Here is a 19,802-nt window from a genome sequence, read left to right as displayed (position 1 = left end):
TCTTAAAATAAAACACACTTTGTTAACACTCTTTATTCTTCATGTCTACATATTTATTTCTCAACATAGTCACACTGGCGACGAACACATTTATCCCGACGAGAGACCAGTTTGTCGATACCGTCGCTGTAGAATGTTTGACATCCTCACCACAGTTTGGACCACTTCTATGCTATCCAAGTTGAGTCCTCGAAGGTGTTCTTTAAGTTTTGGAAACAGATGAAAATAGGATGCGGCGAAGTCGGGATAGTATTGGAGAATGATCGATGACAGTGAACCCAAGGTGTCGGACCGACATACTTACGTTACAAACCTTCATATTACACGCTCTACAATTTGGAGCCCTCTAGCAGCAGAGGCTTCCAACTTGCGTCAGTGAAGCGGGAAAGCCGACCGAGTAACATCAACGACATGTAATAACTCAACCGACATTGAGAAGGGAATAAAACGTTCGGAGGCATTACTTTTCATAACGAGCCAAGAAGAACTTTCCCATTCGGCCACAACATAGAATAATATGGCAATGTACCACGCCTATCCTATCACAAAACTCCTCCGGTATGGCCGGCCGGTCCGCTTATGTCGGCCTGTTGAGGAAGCAGAAAGTCACTGAATACTGATTCATACAAAGAATCCCGCTCAATCGCACAGTAACGGCAGGGTTGCATGAAGCAGCATAATAGGAACGCAGAAGTTCTAAATAAACGTAAGTATTGGTAAAACAAGATGAGCATGTGATGACCTCAACCACCAGGAACAATAATTATCAAAATCTGAACTGTGAAGTCATCCAAAATTCTAGTTGGAAAACCACACTCTTTGTTATACTTCTCAATTGGTCACTTTTGTTTATGAACTGAAAACTCTAACATTCACGAGAAACTGCCCTGAAATTAACCTGAACCGACAAAATTGTGTATATATTCTCTGAAACTTCAAAGACATCTAAGACAATATCTAAAAGGAATTAGAAACAATGACAAAATTTCGTGAATCACACACAATACTGTTAACAACCGCATGAACACTGGGGGTTTCACCATACATCTACCCACTTTTGTGTATAACCAGTGTCTCTTAATACTACGACTCGTAGCAATACAATATCAAAAACTTTTATTACTGGGTAAACAGTCACTACGTGATTTGACAGCTGACATTTATAATTCCCGCTCACGTCAGGAAAAGCACCAATAGGGGAATAGCAGTTTTTACGTTATTGGTCAGAACGCAAGCATTTATGGTGGTCGCCGTAATTTTCGCGCGAAGCTATATTTCGCGACAAAATACTCTTATAGTCACTGTCATATATCTAGTCTCATAACAATACTAAAAACTACATAAAATAACTACAATAATTTTGACATGCAAGGAGAATTAGTCCTAATGAGAGGAAGAAGTTTATATTTACTGGTGTTTCAACAATTACTAACAGGCAACTTTTAATTCACTGATTGTAATTTTATTTTCGTTAGCAGAAAGCAAACAAACTAAACAAATAATTTAATTAAATAGAGTCTGTAATTCTTATACTTTTAATAGAGAAAGAAAGTTTCTAGGTCAGGGGACAGCGTTCGGCGAAATCCCTTAACTTTTTGTTGCATACGAAGCGTTGCGTTAGACAGCACGATGTCAGCGGGTTACGATGATGAGAGCAGGATACAGACAGTTCCGCTGATTAATCTTCTCCGGCGAAACGCAAATAAAGTTCCGGCACAGCTGTATCATTAACCACAAGACGCCAGTATACAAACGTTGTTGACATGTCCTCTCTTTCAAAGTACATGACGTAGACATCGCTCGTTTTTACACTTTATGCACTGTCCGTGACGCTATCGTCCGTAATTACACGGTTCGTCACATTCATATTGTGGTGTCACCGCTAGACACCACACTTGCTAGGTGGTAACTTAAATCGGCCGCGGTCCTGTAGTACATGTCGGACCCGTGTGTCGCCACTGTGGGATCGCAAACCTAGCGCCACCACAAGGCAGGTCTCGAGAGACTGAGGAGACCTCGTCCCCAGTTGTACGGACAACATAGCTAGCGATTGGACGTGCTAAGCCTTGCTCTCATTTGCCGAGAGATAGACAGTAGAATAGCCCTCTGCTAAGTTAAATGGCGACCACCTAGCAAGGCGCCATTTGTATCAGTGCCAATAGCTTACGAGTATGCAGGAGAGATGTATTCCAACAAGAGAATAAAGTTAAGTATTAAAAAAGCTACGTATTTTTCTTTAGTGCATTTATAAGTCTCATGTTCCAGACTTCACGCCCGTCTGCGTTAGCCTTGCGTGCCCTATCGGCTACAGCATTGTGTCTGGGCTGTATGGTCTAGACACAACACATATAGTCTTAGACACAAATACACAGTTCATATAATTGTTCTTGTGTGTGAAGAACACCGTAAACAATGTCCACTCTGTTCTCGATTTCAAACTTCGACAACGTCACTGAAAGCCATTTATATTGCACAGTTAATTAGTCTTCACATTCACGGCTTGATAGAATGTGATATACAACAGTTCCACCACCCAAAACCAATACCAGCAAAGTTCATTCGCATAAAAGCACAGTTCGTGTCGCCCACAACAAAGTAATGTTAGCGGCACTTTCACAGTCCGATTTATTTGCTCTTTAAGTTCGCTAGCGATGGCATTACATACCGCAGTGGTAAAGAGAATTAACAATCTGATAGTTCGGTATCACTGTCCATACAATTACGTATGCTTTTCATGAAACACTGTACTATTTTTCCCGCGCACGCTTCACAGACACGCCATCCACCATCCCCTCTACTACGCAACAACCTTTCGACTCTCGATATCACTATCGTTGTCCCTTGTCTATAGATGTTATATCGTTATCGTAAATTACATAAACCTTTATAAATGTTATTGACTGCATGTTTCACAATTAATAATATTCTAAAAGAGAACTTTACAAACTTTACCACAGGTGCAAAGCAAGAAACAGATTTATCCATTGGCAAACGAAATAATCACAATTACATCTTTACATTTAAAAACCACAGTATGATGTTACATAGTCACAATTAGAAATGCCCATATGAGCAAAAGAAAAAGAATAGAAATCTAAAGAAAATCACGAAACAAAATTTTATGTGCGTAATTAGCAATGCCTTCACAAGCAGCATTGTAAGATGCAAGACGACGCATATAAGAAAGAGTAAGAATACGAAAGTATCCGATTAGAATATTAGTGATGAATGTTTTAAGCACGTCACAACGTTTAATTACTTAGGAGTAATCAGAAGAATCTATATGAATGGGACAATGGGATACAATCAGCATTTGGGAAGGCGAACCGAAGACTTAGATTAGAAAATTGCTGGCATATTAGAACTATGTGCTGAACTGGGCTTCGAACGCAGGACATTTGCCCTTGTCAGGCAAGTGTGATACTGGCAGAAGCGATGGACAGGTAGTGAAACATGCTCGGGTAGCCCAGCGGGTAGAGCACTTGCTAAAGTCTCAGGTTCGAGTCTCGATCCGGCACACAGTTTTGATCTGTCAGGAAGTTTGATGTTAGCGCAATCTCCGCTGCAGAGTAAAAATTCATTCTGAAAGGCACATTTGTTGGAAAAGATTTGAGAAAGTATCTATAAAGGAACTTGCGTACAAGGCGATAGTCCGACGAATTCATGAATACTGTTCCACTGTTTGGCGTCCTTATCAAGTAAGCATGACAGCAGACATCGAACGAATTCAGGGACGTGCTGCTGGGATTGTAACAGGCCATGCGAAAGTGTAACAGAAATTGTCAGAGAACTGAATAGGAATCCTTGGAAGAATGACGACATCGTTCTCGCGAAGCTAAATTTAGAGACTCACTCATTCGATTAAGACTGTGATAATTCTGCTGTAGCTTCGCATATCTCGCTTAGGGATCATGAGAATAAGACAAGAGAGACTAGAAACATGTAGACACTCATTCTGCCGTCGCCACATACGAGAATGTGACAGGAAATAAATTTGCTAATGTTGTCTGTACAATGAGATGCAGAGTATTTATGTAGAGGGGTTGGACAAAAATATGGAAACACAGCGAGAAATCTATGCTTGAACATAATAAAAGCCTTCAAGTTGAGCTGCTGAATTTGGCCACGAACGGCACCTGTGCGATATCTTCAGTATGCTACAGTGTCTATCGTACTGAGAACAACGTAGCGTTTAGTTGTGAGTCCATTATGCCCGAGCTAAGTGAATTCGAACGTGGACAAATTGTTAGTGCTGACAAGGTGAGTGCTTCCGTAACCTAGGTAGCCACATAAACAGAAAGAGGTAAAACATTATCCCCTAAGTCACAACGCGGAAGAAAGTGTGTGACGATCATTGAAGACGCCTGTGATGAAAAACACGAGGACGACGGCTGCATAAGTCACAGCACAACTGAATGCTGCACTCGCGAATCTTGTCAGAACTAAAACAGCACAAGGGAAGCTCCATGAACCACTCATCAGTGATGCGAATAACCGTAACAGTAAAACGTTGTCCCGAGGCCATAAGACCAAGCTATGGTGTAATGGAAGAGAGTCATTTGGCGGTTTGAGTCTTGTTTCACACTGGTTCCGACTTCTGGTCGAGCTAATGTCCCAAGAGTGAAACGTGACCGGGGTTCGGTGATGATCTGGGCAGCTGTATCGTGGTATTCCACAGGTCCCATGATTACTCTGCAAGGCCGCACTACTGACAAGGATTATATGACCATTCTGGCTGAGCCGGCCGCTGTGGTCGAGCGGTTCTAGGCGCTTCAGTCCGGAACCACGCGGCTGCTACGGTCGCAGGTTCGAACCCTGCCTCGGGCATGTATGTGTGTGATGTCTTTAGGTTAGTTAGGTTTAAGTAGTTCTAAGTCTAGGGGACTGATGACCTCAGATGTTAAGTCCCATAGTGCTTAGAGCCATTCGAACCATTCTGGCTGCGCAGGTCCAATCCACGGTACAATGTTTGTTGGGCCGGCCGGTGTGGCCCTGCGGTTCTAGGTGCTTCAGTCTGGAACCGCGTGACCGCTACGGTCGCAGGTTCGAATCCTGCCTCGGGCATGGATGTGTGTGATGTCCTTAGGTTAGTTAGGTTTAAGTAGTTCTAAGTTCTAGGGGACTGATGACCACAGATGTTAAGTCCCATAGTGCTCAGAGCCATTTTACAATGTTTGTTCTCCAATGGTAACGTTTTATTCGAAGACGACAGGGCACCCGTTCACACAGCTCACATCGTCCAGGTTTCGTGAGCACGAGGATGAATTGGAATTGTCACACCTCCCCTAGTCACCACAGTCACCAGCTCTCAATATTATTGAGCCTTTGGAGAGCAGGGTGCCTGGTCACTATCCATCCCCATCTTCTTTACCTGAACTTTCCACTATTTTGCATGAAGGGTGGTATAAGATAATCTTGAAAACCATACAGGACCTGTGTCTATCCGTTCCGACACCAATGGAAGCTGTTTTGAATACCAACCATTTACCCATACCATATTAGCATGACCATGTATTGCGTTTTTGGCGTTCCATACTTTTGTCCACCCCCTTCAAATGATGGTGTAGACGCAGATGTGTGCGCCACACGCCGGAAGCTTGTTTTTTTTTTTAATCTTTATTACAAACCATAATAATTATACAATATTAACCCACTTCCTTATCTGATTAGTGGGTCTTAATAATTATACAACTGGTACTTATATTGCAGCTAGTTACAATTTTCAGGTGAGCTACAGTTAGTATTACATACAATGAGCATTTAATGTCTAGTACCCAGGACTTATATCTATTTCTTATAACTAATCCCTATCGCCTGCAGCGTCACATGTGTGCCAGTGAGAGATATAAACCTACTTTGATAGCCTTGCTCATCGAGCTAAACCCTAAGAGCGTGCCCCTGGCACTGGGAAGGCCACGATGTTAATTCGCTGCAGTTCCCTAGCATAATTTCCTTAAACTAAGTCCTACAAACTAACTTATCCTACGTCATTTCCGGTGCATGTTCTTATCGGTAGCATTGACTCCCACTCCCCCTAATCCTACACGTGGCGAATCCCAACTATGATGGAAAGTCGGCCAGTCCACGCACAGGCGGTATGGGAATAGGGCTCTGGACGCAATCAGTTATTCAGTTCATGTCCTTCAAGTATTCTGTTAAAACTTTCCGTGATTCCTCGTTGGCCAATGTATTTAGCAATTGGAAAGTGTCCTCACGTCTAAGCAGTTGATATGTGTCGTGGTTTGGAAGTCTGTCTCCAAATGTAGTCGCAACATCATTGAAGAGGGGGCATTCGCAAACTACATGGTCGGGAGTACCCTCTGACACGCCACAGTCACACGCGGGTGTAGCCCTCTTCCCAAATCAACAGAAGTATGTCGGGTAGGGTCCATGGGCAGTGAGAAAATGGATCAGTCCTCGTGTTGGCTCAAAATATTTCAAGTCCAAGCGCTTCCTCACATCTGATATGAACAGGAAAGTTCTACGTCCAGTTTCTTCCACCTCCCAAGACTCCTGCCAAAGTTCCTCCCCCCTTTTCCTTATTTCCCTTTTGTCTTCTACCCTTACACCAATGATGTCTACAATTTTCTCATAATTTTCCTTTTTGCCCAGTACCAAGCTGCTTGTTGCCTTATTTTGATGTCCAGAGGGCAGAGCCCCATTATCACTAAGAGCCCCCCCCCCCCTGGAGATGTTCTGTAGGCCCCCACAGATCTCAATATCATACTTCTCTGGACCCTTCTCACTGTCATGGCGGGCACAACCTTCGTGAGGCTGTGCGCCCAGACTCCCGAGCCGTAACCCACTATTGAGGTTAGGATGCTGTTATGGTAAAGTTTAATAAGGTGTGGGGGGAGATGGAATCTTTTATGACCTATCGAGATGAGATTGTTTAATATCTGGAGAGCTTTCTGGGTTACGGTGTCAATGTGTTTCCCGAAGTTCTACCTCTCATCAATGATGACTCCTAGGTAGCGTGTCTCACGTCATCGGAGAACTGGTGAGCCGTTAATTCTGACAGTGGGATTTCTAATTAGATGTCCTTTTAACAGCAGGTAAGTGGATTGGCTGGGTGAGATTGTCATTTTAGTCATGTGGCACCATTGTTGCAGTTTCTTATGGCTCTCTCAATTTTCGGTTCTATGTCTTCCCGGCTACGGCCGCCTACAGGAGGAGGTCATCTGCGTAGGCTATCACCTCTAGCACTTCTTCGCTTTGTTGTAAACTGTGTAGTAGTGGCTCCATGTGGATGTCCCAGAAGAGGGGTCCTAAAACGGATCCTTGGGGGCATCCTTTAGTGATTGCTTTTCCAACTCTTTCGCTAGGGTATGATAGCCAGACCTACCGATCCTTACAATAGCTCCTCAGGCAAACGTATAGCTGCCGTGGACACTCTTTCTCCCGCAAGCAGGAGAAGAGCGAAGGCCACCACAGGTTGTCGAAGGCGCCACTGATATCCACCATGATGCCAACCACGTATTTGTGGGAGGTCGAGCCACAGACCTCGACCGCCAGGGCGATTGCATCAGATGCCGACCGCCCCGGCCTGAAACCGAACTGCCTGCTGCTCATCCTGCACGACACTCGGTGTGCTGCCAATGTGTCAGCTAGCAATTTCGGCAGTATCTTTCCAAACAGATCTAACAAGTAAATCTGCCTGTATGACTTTACTTCTCGCTGGGTCCTTACCAGGCCCTTTCTTTATTATGACTACATTTGCTGCTTTCTATTTCCTCGGAAACTTCCTTTGCTTTAGGAATTCATTGTACAGATGAGTAAGTGGCAGATTTTTTGCACGTAGTTCGTTGCCGGCAGGCATGTGGCGCTGGTGATCATCCTGACGCGCGCGGGCCTCGACCTGGACCCTCCGTCGCTGCGGCGGCTGGCGGTGCACGTGCTCAAGCTGGGGCTGGTGCCCTGGCTGGCCGAGTGCGCCGTCGTCACCGTCGCCACGGCCCTGCTGCTGGGCCTGCCCTGGATCTGGGCCTTTCTGCTCGGGTGAGTCAACGAGGGCGCCCTGCCTCATGCAGTCGTAGGCGCACGGACAGCAGGCGATGGTAGGCATCAGGTTTTCTGATATGTCAGTAGTAGAGCTGGTTAACAAACGTCATCAACGCCTACTAAAAGATAACACATTGATAAATACTTCATATAGCTGTTCTTCGTGGTGGTGAGTTACACTACTGGCCATTAAAATTGCTACACCAAGACGAAATGCAGATGATAAACGGGTATTCATTGGACAAATATATTATACTAGAACTGACATGTGATTACATTTTCACGCAATTTCGGTGCATAGATCCTGAGAAATCAGTACCCACAACAATCACCTCTGGCCGTAATAACGGCCTTGATACGCCTGGGCACTGAGTCAAATAGAGCTTGGAAGGCGTGTACAGGTACAGATGCCCATGCAGCTTGAACACGATACCACATCTCATCAAGAGTAGTGACTGGCGTATTGTGACGAGCCAGTTGCTCGGCCACCATTAACCAAACGTTTTCAATTGGTGAGAGATCTGGAGAATGTGCTGGTCAGGGCAGCAGTCGAACATTTTCTGTATGCAGAAAGGCCCGTACAGGACCTGTAACATGCGCTCGTGCTTTATCCTGCTGAAATGTAGGGTTTCGCAGGGATCGAATGAAGGGTAGAGCCACGGGTCGTAACACATCTGAAATGTAACGTCCACTGTTCAAAGTGCCGTCAATGCGAACAAGAGGTGACCGAGACGTGTAACCAATTGCACTCCGGGTGATACGCCAGTATGGCGATGACGAATACACGCTTCCAATGTGCGTTCACCGCGATGTCGCCAAACACGGATGCGACCATCATGATGCTGTAAACAGAACCTGGATTCATCCGAAAAAATGACGTTTTGCCATTCGTGGACCCAGGTTCGTCGTTGAGTACACCATCGCAGGCGCTCCTCTCTGTGATGCAGCGTCAAGGGTAACCGCAGCCATGGTCTCCGAGCTGATAGTCCGTGCTGCCGCAAACGTCGTCGAACTGTTCGTGCAGATGGTTGTTGTCTTGCTAACATCTCATCTGTTGACTTAGGGATCGAGACGTGGCAGTACGATCCGTTACAGTCACGCGGATAAGATGCCTGTCATCTCAACTGCTAGTGATGCGAGGCCGTTGGGATCCAGCACGGCGTTCCGTATTACCCTCTCGAACCCACCGATTCCATATTCTGCTAACAGTCATTGGATCTCGACCAACGGGAGCAACAATGTCACGATACGATAAACCGCAATAGCGATAGGCTACAATGTAACCTTTATCAAAGTCGGAAACGTGATGGTACGCATTTCTCCTCCTTACACGAGGCATCACAACAACGTTTCACCAAGCAACACCGGTCAACTGCTGTTTGTGTATGAGAAATCGGTTGGAAACTTTCCCCATGTCAGCAAGTTGTAGGTGTCGCCACCGGCGCCAACCTTGTGTGAATGCTCTGAAAAGCGAATCATTTGTATATCACACATCTTCTTCCTGTCGGTTAAATTTCCCGTCTGTAGCACGTCATCTTCGTGGTGTAGCAATTTTAATGGCCAGTAGTGTATATGCAATGAGTGTAGTGTTCTCGATAGACACAAATACTCTTCAGTGCTGATGCGTTTTGATAGTCTCTGAATGTTAGCAATGTTTAGTAGCGTCATGCTATGTTGATTTGTTATTTCCGTACCTGTGTTGATTAAGTGTATAACTGTACTGAATCTGATGCGAAGCTCTGAGTACGGCTACAGGAAAGATGTGCTGGTCACTGAGTCACAAGCTGTGATGTCGTGTGAATTTAACATCTTCTGGTGGCGTGAATGTGTGGCACTCCCCATCAGAGACAGCGAGCGATGAAAGAGCGATCTCGCCCGACAGCACGCTGGTGTGAGGTTTGAAAGTGTTGTCTCCCATGTGAGGTGGAGAAAGAGGCCTTTGATAATGCAACTTCGACAAAATCAAGCCGCGACCGTGATCTTTGGTGATGGATTTACTCGTTCTTCATATATTCACCCTTCAGTGTGACAGATTTTTCCCAACGATAGATGGCTTGATCGAGACTTTGGTTCTAGAAGTCAGCATGTTGGCTGTTTGGGAACGTTCAAACTCGACGGTCGCTTCGCCGTCGTTCTGGAAGTGCCTGTCACACAATGGCTTCTTCGTATGAGGAAAGAAGTCACTGGGTGCAATGTCAAGAGAATACAGGGTGTAGATCAACATTTCGTAGTCCAAAGAAGCTGCAGGTGTGGCTGTTGCCTGTATAAAATAAGCTGGAATGTGAAGAATAAAGGACAAACAACCAGTTGAAAAAACTGGTGGTTTTCAAATAACCTCGACCACGGTTACGACGGATCTAAACCCGTCTTCCTCAGAACAACAAACAAACTTCACATTAACAATTCACTCAGTAAAAGGTGTCTCCATATGACATTTATCGGCAAAGGTCTGTATGTCCATATGTAAAAATTAAGGCCCCTAGAATCAAGGACCTGTAGCATCAGGGGCCTTAATTTTGACATATGGACCATTGCCGATAAATGTCATATGGAGACAGCTTTTACTGAGTCAATTATTAATGTGAAGTTTGTCTGTCCTTATAAAGAAGACGGTTGTACATTCGTCGAAACCGTGGTCAAGATTATTTGAAAACCACCATTTTTTTGCAACTGGTTGGCTGGCCTTTATTCCTGCTGTTGTGTAACCGTTGTTGTAGTGCAGCCATGTTCAAAATATTGACACTGGAATTTTCTCGTGGAGAAAAGACATCCCTATGGACTGCTTGCCGCTATGCTTCATCTTGGCAGCCTTCTGTAACCTTGTCAAGAGATTACGGTCGAATCCTATTAGAATAGTTTGCACCTTACGAACGGACACATCCTGCCAGTCCATAATAGCACTCAGGATCACTTTGACCGCTAATGGTTGGCTTTTCGCCTTATTTGTTGGAGGTTCATGCTGTTTGCTTTGCTTCTTTATCTTGCAGTCATAACGATGCAACCAGCTTTCGTCCGTGGGGATTAAGTACCTGTGGACTGACCTAACACCGCTTCATCTCGACTGCTGCCTCGATTTGACGGGCGAATTGGATATGTGTGATTGGTCGCGGTACCCAGCCGGCGGCTACCTTCGTCTTGTTCAAAATGACGTGCAAGCTGTTGAAAACTGATCCATCACTCATCCCCAATTTTCCCATATCTCCTGGATCGTATGATGTATCGCTGTTGTGCAATTTCAGAAAATCAACACGAATTATTGCAATGTTGTTCTCCTTCAAATACAGAAAACTAATTGCTGCACAGTACTCCATTTTCTCACCCTCCTCCGTAGACGACGTCGTTAACCCACGCCGGTGCCGTGGCATTCAACTCGGAGGAAAGCCAGTTCGAATTATGGAAGTGAATGAAATTTTCACTGTCAGTATTTCGCCGGAGAGGAGAGATGTGACGCCGTAAAATTTCCGATTACCAGTCTTTGCTTTCTCTGCCTCGTGATGACTGGGTGTTGTGTGCTGTCCTTAGGTTAGTTAGGTTTAAGTAGTTCTAAGTTCTAGGGGACTGTCTAGGGGACTGATGACCATAGATGTTAAGTCCCATAGTGCTCAGAGCCATTTGACTCATTTGAACCAGTCTTTACGCCAATAAATATCCTGGATTAAATTGCCCTCTCCACAGTGTCTCATGAAGTGAGGTCATTGGGACATCAATGGAAGAAAGTGCCTGATCGCATTCGCAACACGAATGGCGAAGCCCTAGCGGCTAACATCATCCGTCTCAATGTGAGTGGTACGTAGGCCAGGGTTGGCAGTTCAGGCTGTAGCGTCCGCGGCTGCTGAGATGCCCGCTAATCGCATACTTCAGAATGGCACTCGACGCGTCGTTGATGGTAGTAGCAGAGCCGACAACAGTCGCAAGACGGTGTACGATTTACGTGTCTCCGCTGCGTCGAGTTTCCTTTCCTCTGACGTTATCTCGGTGTGCAGCGTCTTCTTTCATATACAAAGACAGATGACGCGCTAAGCTCAGAGCTGTGTGCTAACGGAGTGAGTCTAGGTTTGAAGCGACGAACAACTGTCAGTGCCGGTCGAGTATCTTTGATTTGTAGCGGCTTAGCTAGCCCCCACCAGCTAACACCACGAGTGTCTTCAAGAAGTGCGACAGTAATAGAAGCTGCTGCAACTTCTCCTAGCGCTCGTCTAGTAGTTATAATATTATATCGAACTAGTGACGATCACGGTGCAGATTTTCCGCAGACCTAGCTTTCGTGCCTTTTCAGTCGTATTGTGGTTAAACAGGGAACGAGGGAAGTGCCTCCTTTGTCTCAGGGTGGCGTCGCTTCCTCGGATCCCACACACAGACGGACACTGTTTGACACTCCAGAAATACTAATGATATATTTCGCATTGACAGTGAACAGCGTGCTTTCGTAAACAATTAACCACCAAGATGCAAATATTAATTTAGTTTTTTGAAATCAAATAATGCAGTCTTTTCGTCCCACAGCAGTATTTCTACAGGAATTCTGCGTCTTTTCATGCTTCACTAATAACGGAGTACATTGTCAGCGAACTTTTCATCAATAAAAAAATATCGTAGACCTAAAAAGAAAGTACAAGTTGATAACACAACGACACTAAATGTTTTAGGAACGGCATAAATTCACAGAACATCAGGAAGAGAGAAAGAAGATTACGGTTTAAAGTCCCGTTGACATATAGGTCGTTAGAGAGGGAAAGAACATCATATGTCCCAAAACACCTTAAGAACTTCAGGAACAAACTAATTTAAAACACATTTATACTACCTAATTTTTCCCTAGATCTACAAAATTGATGTGTTCAGCAAAGCAAAATCATACAGGATCTCAAGGCCCACATGCGACTATTGTCTGAGAAACATATTGTTCACTCGACTGAACAGGACCGTACAGCCACATCACGTATGAGATGTGATCAAAAAATACCTTGAATAATTTTATTAGAAACAAAGTAATAAGCTTACATGAAATTTGATGTAATCTCCTTCAAAGTAGGCCCTACTGTTCTTGGCTAACAGTGCACTTATCTCTTCCAACGTTGAATCCATGACTGGAAGCAATCCTGGGAGGCTTCTTTTGAAACAACGTTCAGCTGCTATGTCAGGAATGGTGTCAATTTCTTTTCTTTAAGCACGGTTTTAATTTTTGGGAAGAGCCAGAAGTCGCATGGTGTCTAATCTGGTGAGTAAGGTGGATGTGGTGGACAGGAACATTTTTTCCGCTCAAAATCTCGTTAACCAAAAGCGAGGTGTAGCACGGCAAGTTGTTGTGATGAAGAAGAAAGTCATTGGCCTATTTTTGTGGCCTCTTTCTTCGAACATCGCTTCCCAAACGTTGCAGTTCGCCCTTGTAAAATTGCCGGCCGGTGTGGCCGAGAGGCTCAAGGCGCTACAGTCTGGAACCGCGCGACCGCTACGGTCGCAGGTTTGAATCCTGCCTCGGGCATGGATGTGTGTGAAGTCCTTAGGTTAGTTAGGTTTAAGTAGTTCTAAGTTGTAGAGGACTGATGACCTCATATGTTAAGTCCCATAGCGCTCAGAGCCATTTCAACCATTTCAGCCAACCCTTGTAAAATTCGGCTTTACAGTTTTTCCACGGGGGCACTCTGAATCTTCGTTACAGGCTCATATCCACAGATCCAAGTTTCATTTCCAGCTACAAATTTTGACATGAAGTCCGAATCTAGAGACGATCCTTCAAGGCCGTGCAAACTAACACACGATACGTCTTCTATACAACACTCAAAAGTCTGGGAAAAAATCTTGCACTGACTGGTCTCATTTGCAAGTTATCGGTTAAAATGCTTTGCGTGGACCTGTACGAGATGCTAAGTTCTTCGGTAAGCTCTCGAATAGTTACTCGCCTGTTTGAACGATCAGTTTTTACCTCTTCTTGCACGTTTTTTGCTGTGTTTGAGGGTAATGAACGTCCCGAAAGCTGCTCGTCTTCTACAGTCTTATTTAGCTTTTAAATCGCTCATACACTTGTAAACCGCTAAACACCAAATTCAACATTCCATGAGTGGCTTTGGCACTTTATTGCCTCTTGAAACAGAATGTCCACGCGTTGTTCCAAATCCATGATGCGCGACAGATACGGTGAACACAGCCTCTCTCTAACGTCTCTGGTTGCTGACAGGCAGTTCAGAACGTGATCCAACTTGACGCTGCCTGTACCAGCGGATCAGGCTGTGGGACAAATTACATCAGGTGATTGTAGCGTCAGCAACTGCTACTAAGGAAATTCATTTACTGTATTTTTGGTCACATCTCGTAAGGGATCGGGCTTGTTCACAGCAAAACAAGAATTGACACAGACTTTGTGTTTTTTGATGGTCAGTCACCTAGCTAACTTAATGTGCAATTACATGCATATTACATTTCGAAATAAGTTGTGCAAAGAAACACACAAAAATTTTTTTGTTACTTATTGCAGTACCTAACACATCGTTACCTGCCAGCCCACGACCATTCCGGCAGTGTACGTTTCGCTGCACTTGTTTTTTCTAAGAACTAGCTATAAACTATTACTAATTGATTGTTTGTTTAGAACTAACCTTAAATTACCTTGCATTTAATATTATAAAAAACAAATAATAATAATGAGAAAGAACTAGTAGCAAAGAGGAATAAAAGAGAAGTAATAGAAAGAAGAATAAACACGAGAAGGGATGTAAGAAATACTTTACAAAAATTCGCATGCGGATGAGGTAACAAGTGCTATAATAGTTTCGGAGCTATGTTTCAGATGATAGCGTATTCTACATTAAGTTTCCTTTTTACACTAACATTAGGAGTCTCGTGGATCCGAAAGCTAGTGGACAGTATACTGGAGTATTTCCCATTTCACCACCTGCATGGTTGTTTGGATTCTGGAAATCCAGTCTTTATTTCATGCTTCACTTGTGATGCGAAGACAGCTCGCTTCAGAAACAACGACAGTTTGTCAGCCTGCCAAAGCTAGTTTCTCCATTCCTGTCGTGGTATTGAGCCGTTACCCTTCTTCATAGCACGGCACATCCTTCTGTCCTGGACACGCAGCAACTGTGCTTCACGGTCTCTTCTGGCTGTCTTTGAGAAGATATCCGTATCTGTCACCCTAGCTCAGTTCGACACGATGTCCAGCCAGGTTAGAGCCATTGTTTTTAGCTGGACGTAGTAGCTGTGTGAACCAAATTTCACAACATGTAAACCCCCATATGATCTACATATTTTATCGTGCATTCTTTCTACTACATTGTGAAAATAAGTAAATTTTCGTTATTTGACGCCCTGTTTGTTTCTAATTACTAGCAGTGTGTGTGTGTGTGTGTGTGTGTGTGTGTGTGTGTGTGTGTGTGTGTGTGTGTGTGTGTGTGTGGGCGCGCGCTTGTTTGTAAAACACACCCTGATGAACGCCACTAGCAATAGAGGCGAAACTTTGGTACATTTTACGATATGAAGCTGTCTACAAGCCATAATTTTTTGGACTCTGCTTAGAGGATGGCAGATGTTGTGCTTCCTCTTTACCTGTCGGAATTGTCCAAAAAATGTTTGGTTCTGTAAGCGTATATTCAAATATAAGATGATGATCAATAATATCGTAAGTTATTGTAAAATCTATGACATCAGCTTCTGTAATGTAGCACACAAGAAAAAGATAAAAACAAGACCTTGTAGGAAGGTTTACACGAGGCGAAAGGGCTGTCTACTCGTATAGAAAGAAACGGGTGCTAACGTCCAAAAATATAGACCGTGATACCAGAAATGTATTCAAGAACAAAAATTTTTGGAGCACAGTTCTGCATGTGTGCGAAACATGGACAACCGGAAGAAAGATATATAGCGATGCCTTTGACATGTGGTGTTACAGGATATTGTTGTTGAATATCAATTAGTGTGACAGGATAACAGATTAAGACGCCCCAGAATGAGCCATCGAAAGAGAAAACTTTATAAACAACAAAATAATTCGCAAAGATGGAATGGTTGTACAGACTCTAAGTTATAAGCCGTTGCTGAAACCTGTAGTTTAAGGGATGGTGAAAGGAAAAAATGACATGGACAGGCGCTGTTCATGCCTTATACAGTGTATAAGGAACATCATGACAAACAAGTGTTTAATAAAGATTGTTGCACCGGATGAAGAAACACTCGTTGACACTGTGAAGGTTCTTAGATTTACTTCTGGAGCAGGCAGAGATGATACTACAACAGACATAAAATATTAGATCACTTTATTAGAAGTAGAATAAGATGAAATACTGAATTCTGTAACAATCGATGTCCACAGGAATGTCATGTGTATTTGTCACTGTCACTGAGCGCTAACTTATCACTTGCTAGAGTACAGAAAAAATAGTCTCTTCTCTCATAGTACAACTGACTATAAACTTTGCTACACAGCTGTGTCTAATGTAACTCTCGTGCTGCTGGCTCGGTAGTGAGGCGATGCTGTCCTCTTCAGCGGTGACTGCAGAGTAGGGCTGAGCGGTACTCCGCTGTGACGAAAGTAAGCATCGTGTAGGCCGCGGAGCGTACGTCACCAGGTTAGGCCTGAGCTCGCTCGCTTGTTCAGCTCAGCAGACAAAACGCATTTCTAAACCTGTTAACTTTTAAACGGGTGTTTATGTAGTAGCGAGAATTACATCTTCTATTGGAATCTGCTGTTGTGTGTGTGTGTGTTGGGGTTTATGGGCGCTCAACATCGAGGTCATCAGCGCCCTGACACACATGAAAAGGAACGAATGTGGAGAGACCTAATAAAACTGAAAAAACACACTCAAAGAAAGCAGAAAAAGAGGGAAAATACTACATAAGAATGTAAAACCTAAGGAAAGGGAAAACATAGCAACAAGAATGACACAGGAAATTGTCATTGGCTGGCCACTTACATAAAATATGGGAGAGCTTGTCACACAGTGAGCAAATTAAAATCCTCTCCCTAAAATCTTTGTAAAAACATTTGACATGGCACAGAAATTTAAAACTTTAACCACATTCGTCCGAGTGTTGCCTAAAAGAGTTGGCAGGTCCGCTGGCAAGTCAGCCGCGGCCCGCTGGTCAGAAAATAAAACGCAATCCAGTAAAACGTGGCGCACAGTGACCTGGACGCCGCGGAATCTGCTGTTATAGGGTCTTACTAATTATTTGTAGCACAACAAAATCACAACTTCGCAGTTTGCCATAATGTACGATTTATGCTGGACATAAATGGTAACACGACTTGTTTATGGCATTTAGTCTCTTTTCCTTAACAGTCCTCATTTCACAGAAGATGTGGTGCCTCATGCAACAGATAATCATTATGGAATGATTTTACACTACTGGCCATCAAAATATCTACACCAAGAAGAAATGCAGATGATAAACGCGTATTCATTGGACAAATATATTATACTAGAACTGACATGTGATTACATTTTCACGCAGTTTCGGTGCATAGATCCTGAGAAATCAGTACCCAGAACAACCACCTCTGGCCGTAATAACGGCCTTGATAGGCCTGAGCATTGAGTCAAACAGAGCTTGGATGGCGTGTACAGGTACAGCTGACCATGCAACTTCAACACGATATCACAGTTCGTCAAGAGTAGTGACTGGCGTATTGTGACGAGCCAATTGCTCGGCCACCATTGACCAGACGTTTTCAACTGGTGAGAGATCTGGAGAAAAGCTGGCCAGGGCAGCAGTCGAACATTTCCTGTATCCAGAAAGGCCCGTACAGGTCCTGCAACATGCCGTCGTTCATTATCCTGCTAAAATGTAGGGTTTCGCAGGGATCGAATGAAGGGTAGAGCCACGGGTCTTAAAACATCTGAAACGTAACTTCCACTGTTCAAAGTGCCGTCAGTGCGAACAAGAGGTGACCGAGACGTGTAACCTGTGGCACCCCATACCATCACGCCGGGTAATAAGCCAGTATGGCGATGACGAATACACGCTTCCAATGTACGTTCACCGCGATGTCGCCAAACACGGATGCGAGCATCATGATGCTGTAAACAGAACATGGATTCATCCGAAAAAATGACGTTTTGTAATTCGTGCACCCAGGTTCGTCGTTGAGTACACCATCGCAGGCGCTCCTGTCTGTGATGCAGCGTCAAGGGTAACCGCAGCCTTGGTCTCCGAGCTCATAGTCCACGCTGCTGCAAACGTCGTCGAACTGTTCGTGCAGATGGTTGTTATCTTGCAAACGTCCCCATCTGTTGGTTCAGGGATCGAAACGTGGCTGCACGATCCGTTACAGCCAAGCGGATAAGATGCCTGTCATCTCGACTGCTAGTGATACGAGGCCGTTGGGATCCAGCACGGCATTCCGTATTACCCTACTGAACCCAGCCATTCCATATTCTGCTAACAGTCATTGGATCTCGACCAACTCAAGTAGCAATGTCACGATACGATAAACCGTAATCGCAATAGGCTACGATCCGACCTTTCTCAAAGTCGGAAACGTGATGGTATGCATTTCTCCTCCCTACAGCCGGCCGGGATGGCCGAGCGGTTCTAGGCGCTACAGTCTGGACCGCGCGACCGCTACGGTCGCAGGTTCGAATCCTGCTTCAGACATGGATGTGTGTGATGTCCTTAGGTTAGTTAGGTTTAAGTAGTTCTGAGTTCTACGGGACTGATGACCTCAGAAGTTAAGCCCCATAGTGCTCAGAGCCATTTGAACCATTTCATCATCGAGGCATCACAACAACGTTTCACCGGGCAACGCCGGTCAATTGCTGTTTGTGTATGAGAAATCGGTTGGAAACTGTCCTCGTGTCAGCACGTTGTAGGTGTCGCCGCCGGTTAAATTTCGCGTCTGCAGCACGTCATCTTCGTGGTGTAGCAATTTTAATGGCCAGTAGTGTAATTTTATTGTGTCCAGTACAGCCGTAATAAGTTATTTGTGGGCCGATGGACTTCCGATCGTTGTAGTACTACTAATCAGTGAGACTCCATAATAGTGGATTTCCGTAGAAAATTTAATTCTCGTTTGTACGTAAATACCCGGTTACTAGTTAGCAGGTACAGAGAGGCAGTTTGCCTGCTGAGCTGAGCGAGAGAGCGATCTTAGGCGGACCTTCGCGACGTTCGTGCCACGGCCTATCTTTCTCGTGGGCCTCGGCGTTCTGCAGCGCTGGTGTGTGGAACTCTTAGAGGGCGTGTCTACGGCGACGTATCTCATTCGTCGCTGCATCTGGTAGCGACTGCCCTTACTTGTATAATAAATGGAACATCAACAGCCGTCCATATGATGTTATTTATTATATGGCTTCGAGTTTCGGAGCTTCAGTACACCATTTTCAGGCCCTAAGTGACGCTGAGGGGATTAACTCCAATCGTATACACGATTATATCAGTGGCTAGAGTCTACGAACTGGTTTTTCGCAGGTTACCTGTAAGAACGATGTTATTGATGGATCTTGTATACCATTGGAGTTAATCCTCCCAGCGTCAGCTAAGGCCTGAAGATGGTGTACTGAAGCAGCGAAACTGGTAACCATATAATAAATAACATCGTAAGGACGGCTATAGGTGTTCTATTTTATTACATAAGTGAACGGCCGAAGTCCCTCACACCTGCGACTAGACGGATGAACATATAAAAGAGCTTATTTGTGGTTCCGTTACGAGGTACCAACTTCGCCATGCGATCTGGTTCTTCGGATGACACCACAAATTTGCAGACAGGCAAACGAATAATCTTTTAACACAACTTGAGAACACAGAAGTTTATCATGGAACGCTGTTCCTTGCTGTGCATGTCTACAATGGGATGGGCAGTCCCT

At 44.5% G+C, this 19,802-nt stretch overlaps 1 protein-coding gene across 1 annotated transcript in view; it reads left to right on the top strand.

Moving 5' to 3' along the window:
- Positions 1-19,802, top strand: part of LOC126234859 (sodium/hydrogen exchanger 9B2-like) — a 178,182-nt gene that overhangs the window by 49,556 nt on the left and 108,824 nt on the right. The window contains exon 5 of the mRNA XM_049943600.1: positions 7,816-7,998. Within this exon, the coding sequence (XP_049799557.1) occupies positions 7,816-7,998 (183 nt within the window). The remainder of the gene's footprint in view (positions 1-7,815; positions 7,999-19,802) is intronic.

This window comes from Schistocerca nitens, chromosome 2, assembly GCF_023898315.1.
Source record: "Schistocerca nitens isolate TAMUIC-IGC-003100 chromosome 2, iqSchNite1.1, whole genome shotgun sequence".
NCBI classification, from domain to species: Eukaryota; Metazoa; Arthropoda; class Insecta; order Orthoptera; family Acrididae; genus Schistocerca; species Schistocerca nitens.
This window is presented reverse-complemented; position numbering and strand designations above follow the sequence as displayed.